Below are 5,000 nucleotides of genomic sequence, written 5' to 3'. Positions count from 1 at the left end.
GTGAAAAAAAGAGAATAAAGAAAATAATGGTAAACAGTTTGGCCAAGGCTTCGTCGAGTTCTTGCCCACGGGCGTTGGACGCTCAGGAAAGGTTTAAAAGTCTTTTCATTACCGAGCTGTGAAACACTTCCGTAAACGGACTCGAGCTCTTTAGTGTGGTACAGAAAGAAGCCAAGATGCAACACAGGAGGAGTAGGAGGAACAAAAGGAGGAGGAGGAGGAGGAGGGGAAGCGTTCCTTCATCGTCTCCCCCCGCTCCTCAACTATGTTCTCTTCCTTCCCATGTGGCTGTGCCTGCCTGCCTTCCTGCCTGCTTTATTTACATAGTGGACAGCCACTGGATGGATTAAGTTTTGCAATATCTTTCATTGTTTTCCTTTAGCTCATCCCAAGCAATGTTCACTTTGCTCTGAACTCGTGACTGCTCTGACAGTCGTTCTTTTGTTTAGAGACTGGTATTCGTATGTATTTTCTCTCATTGTGTGTGCGTGCGTGTATGATGAACCACTGCCTTAGATCACGTGCTGGGATCGTGGTCGACAGCTATTACCTTTCTGAATGAGAGCTCATAGTTTGTAGAGCCCGGTCTGTGGGTAATGTCATCTTATATACATACACACGCGCGCGCACGCACACACTCACACACGCACACACACACACACACACACACACACACACACACACACACACACACACACACACACACACACACACACACGTACACACACACACACATATACACACTTATACACACGCACACACACACAAACACACTCACACATACAAACACACACATACACAGACAAACATACACACTCACAAACACACACACACACACATACACACACACACACACACACACACACACACACACACACACACACACACACACACACACACACACACACACACAAACATACACACTCACACAAACACACACACACACACACACACACACACACACACACACACACACACACACACACACACACACACACACACACACATACACGGGTTGTTTGTGTAGTAAATAGTGTCGTGATCTCTCAAGCGTAAAATCTCAAGTCAGAGCTGCAATACTGGAGTGAAATTCTCTCACTGATACGACAAGCTGTCACTGCCCCCCTTGTGCAAGGAGCTGGTGTGTGTGTGTGTTTGTGTGTGTGTGTGTGTGTGTGTGTGTGTGTGTGTGTGTGTGTGTGTAACTGATAGGATGCCGGTCACAAAGAGAGCTTTAGGGATTACTAAGGACGTTTTCCAAACGGGGAAAGGTCCGTGAAGGGGCCGGGGAATAGGGGAATGGTGGGGAGGGGGGGGAACAGTGGCCTCTACCCCCGGCGTGGGTGACTGGGGAATGGTAGGTGACGTCACAATAATGATCTTTTAAGAAATTTTATCCCGGCGCCACGCCATTCTTTTTTTTGGGGGGAGGGGGGGAGGGGTTCCTCTCACAGGCATCGCGGGGTCAGCCGTGCAAACGGTCCAGAAAGAAGAAATGGCAAACTTTTGGAAACTGTTAGCATAAGATCGGATGTATGTCAACTTACTCTAATGGCGCCCGTTTGCCCCCGTCTTCCTTCCTTCCTCCTCTCCCGCAGAAGACGACGGGCGGAGGGCGAGTGGCCCCGGGGGGGCGGCGGCGGCGGCTGCGGCTGCGGACGAGGAAGGTTCCCGCCGTGCCAGCTCGAGAGGCCTCATCCCGAAGGCCAAGATCAAGACGGTCAAGATGACCCTTGTCATCGTTTTCGGTAAGGTGACCCAAGTTGTTTTGCTGATACAAGGTCAACTCGCACTTTAGTAGCCAGTAGATCTGTGTTTGGTCACAACGGAGGCCGTGTGTATGTGTATGTGTGATTTACCATGGTATTAGATCATGTGCTGGACTCGTGATCGACAGCTATTTCCCTCCCGGAAGAGAGCTGCTCATAATATAAATAATAATAATAATAATAATAATAATAATAATAATAATAATATAATAATAATTTATTGAAATAGCAGTGATACACTGATAATAATACAATACTGTAATTATATGAGTAATACGCCTAGTCTAAGTTTTACAGTGATACGCTGACAATAATACAATACAGTAATTATATGAGTGATATGCCTAGTCTAAGTTTTACAATGAGTTTATTGTGCGAACAATGGATGGAATAGCACTGTTCTTGTATCGGTCAGTCCTCGGTGCTCTGATGGGTTGGATCTTGTTGGAATGTCGGGTGGCGTGGCGGGCGGGTGTGGCGTCAGGTGGGAGGAAGTGACGGTGACGTGGGTGGAACATTAGGTCCTGTCCAAACTTCCTCAGTGCCTCACTGTGCTTGTCTGACACCCTTGGCAGGCTGAGGGTGGTGAGGGCGTGCTCGTATCCCTCATACTGACCACCCAAGATAATTCTGCACGCTCTCTTTTGTACTCTCTCTAATTTACTCCTCTGTGTGATGTTGAGTGATGATGACCAGGCCGGGGAGGCGTACATGAGGGTGGGGAGTACGAAGGTGGTGTAGACTCCCTTTAGATCTGGTGATGGGGTACCAAGGGAACTCAATCTGCGCAGCATGTAGAGTTTGTAGGAGGCTGTCCTGATGATGTTGTTGATGTGCTGGTTCCAGTTGAGGTGGTCGCCTAATGTGATGCCAAGTAGCTTAGTGGACTGGACCACCTGAAGGGAGTGGGTTCCTAGTGATAGTTGGGGAGGTGCCATCGCCTGTTTAGATGTACATACGTGCATGACTACGGTCTTGCTGTGGTTAACTGTCACATTGCTGTTCTCGGTCCACGTTTTAAGATTGTCTAGGATGTTTTGCAGCGAAGAATAGTCAGGCTGCCTGGTGTTGATGGGGATGCTAACTGTGCAGTCATCGACGTATTTCCATCTATGCGGGGTGTCTATTAATGCATCGTTGATGAGGATGAGGAAGCACAGTGGTCCCATCTTGGTCCCTTGAGGGACCCCACAGGTCAGGGGGAGGAGGGAGGATGTCGACCCCTGGTACCTCACTGCCTGTTGACGTCCGATCAGGAATTCGGCCAGCCATACTGTGTGTGTATGTGTGTGTGTGTGTGTGTGTGTGTGTGTGTGTGTGTGTGTGTGTGTGTGTGTGTGTGTGTGTGTGTGATTCACCATGGTCTTGGATCACGTGTTGGACTCGTGACCGACAGCTATTCTCTCCAGGAAGAGAGCTCAGAGCTCATATGACCGATCTATGTATGTGCGTGTGTGTGTGTGTGTGTTTAACTGATTGGTGGAGAAGGAATAAGGTGACAATATAGTGTGTGCATGTGGTATGTGGTGCATGAATGTTGGAGTCTTCACGGTCCCAAGTCTTGTTCAATGTCACCAGGTAACATGAGTCATAGAGAGAGGAACACAGGAGCTTTCATTCCAGCACAAAAAAAAAAAAAAAAAATCATCGACCTTGGTGTAAGGGTGGTTTTTTTTTGGGGGGGTGGGGGGGAGGAGGTAGACATCTAGTTGACCCGGAAGGGAGGTATGAAATCTGGGAGCTCCTCTCCCCAGTGGTAGCACACCCCAGGAGGGTCGTGACCTGTCGGATGGCGCTGGTGGGGAAACGTCGCTGGCGGTGGGGAAATGTCTCTGGAGAGCAGCGACATCTCTTCCACACCCGACCTCACACTCCTCCCTTTCCGTCAAGGAAGGAGACCACTGGAAGAGTTGGGTCGCCTCTAGAGCAGTGTTTCTTCACCAGGGTTCCGTGGACCCTAAAAGGGACGCAGAAACCTACTAAGGGGTCTCTAGGATGGGGAATTCAACATGTTACAATGAATCCTCTCATGACTCAGTTTCTTATATTTTATGATTACATAATGTGTCATAATCAAGATGTCCTTTTTTTCCTGGCTAGCTGCATCTCTCGGATTCTGGCAATGACTTGTGTAGTATAATGTTTCTATCACTAAATGGTTAGGAAAAGTGACTATATTCTATCTAGTCCTGTATCAAGGAGTCCCCTGAATATATAAGTCGTAGTAAAGATCCCACAAAGTTTGAAAGGATAAGAAACATTGTTCTGAAGGATGGAGTCACCACCAATGTGTCTAAATAATGTGAATATAAGTAGTAAGCACACGATAGTGTACTACAGCTGGATTTAGTCTCAGGACTTAAAAAAATTATCCAGTCTTCAAGAAAAAAAAAAAACTTGGAGAAGGTAAAGAATATCACAAAGAAATTTGAGATGGAAATTGAAAACATCTTTCAAACCTCAGGAAATAACGAGGACATTATCGAGATTATAAGTTGCGATTTATTGCATATCAACAAGGAATCAATTAAGAAGATGGAGAGCTTCAATAAACCAGAGAGGAGGCAAACACCGCAAGGGAACAAGCAATCTGATAAAGAGGAGAAGGATTATGCAGATGAGATAGGGTTGAAATAGGCCGGAGCTGGACAAGATTTTAAATAAGGAGGAGAAATTAGATACGAGGATGGGGGATATAGATTATATTGAGGAAACTGTCTTTGGAAAGACAGCAAATTATACCTTAAAATGACAGAAATTTAATATATTTCAGGTAGTATGCTAAAAAGTAAAATGATTATACCAAGAGGAAGGTGGAGAACATGAGAATGTTATAGAAAATGAAGGAAGATGAAATTTATGGAGGAAGAATGATAGAGGGAGGGGTCATGTAGGGACATGCCCTCCTCTCCCCCCCCTTTATTCGAAAAACTGAATAAGAAATGAGAAAAAGATGAAAAGAAAAGAGAGGAAAAGAAGAAGCAGGAGACGAAGAGAACGAAAAAAAGGAGAAAGAGAAGAATCAGGGGAAAAAGACGAAGACGAAGGAGAAAAAGAAGAAGACGAAGAAAGAAGAAGAAGGAAAAAGAGTAGAAGAAGCAGGAAAAGAAGAAAAAAGACGATAAAAGAAGAAGAAAGAGAAGAAGAAGCAGAAGAAGACGAAGAAACAGAAGAAGAAGAAGAAGAGGACAAAAAAAAAAAGAAGGAGAAAAGAAGAAGAAGAAGCAGGAA

General features: G+C 45.8%; 1 protein-coding gene across 3 annotated transcripts in view; it reads left to right on the top strand.

Moving 5' to 3' along the window:
* LOC143029645 (cardioacceleratory peptide receptor-like) overlaps positions 1-5,000 on the top strand; it is a 147,517-nt gene that overhangs the window by 122,204 nt on the left and 20,313 nt on the right. For all 3 annotated transcript variants that reach the window (XR_012966851.1, XM_076192429.1, XM_076192430.1), the window contains exon 8: positions 1,599-1,748. Coding sequence is in view for 2 of the 3 variants with exons in the window: in XM_076192429.1 (XP_076048544.1) it covers positions 1,599-1,748 (150 nt within the window). In the remaining variant the exon portion in view is untranslated. The remainder of the gene's footprint in view (positions 1-1,598; positions 1,749-5,000) is intronic.

This window comes from Oratosquilla oratoria, chromosome 11 (genome assembly GCF_046742065.1).
Source record: "Oratosquilla oratoria isolate Oo_2021 chromosome 11, ASM4674206v1, whole genome shotgun sequence".
NCBI classification, from domain to species: domain Eukaryota; kingdom Metazoa; phylum Arthropoda; class Malacostraca; order Stomatopoda; family Squillidae; genus Oratosquilla; species Oratosquilla oratoria.
Note: the sequence above shows the minus strand (reverse complement) of the source record. Positions and strands in the feature narration are given on the sequence as shown.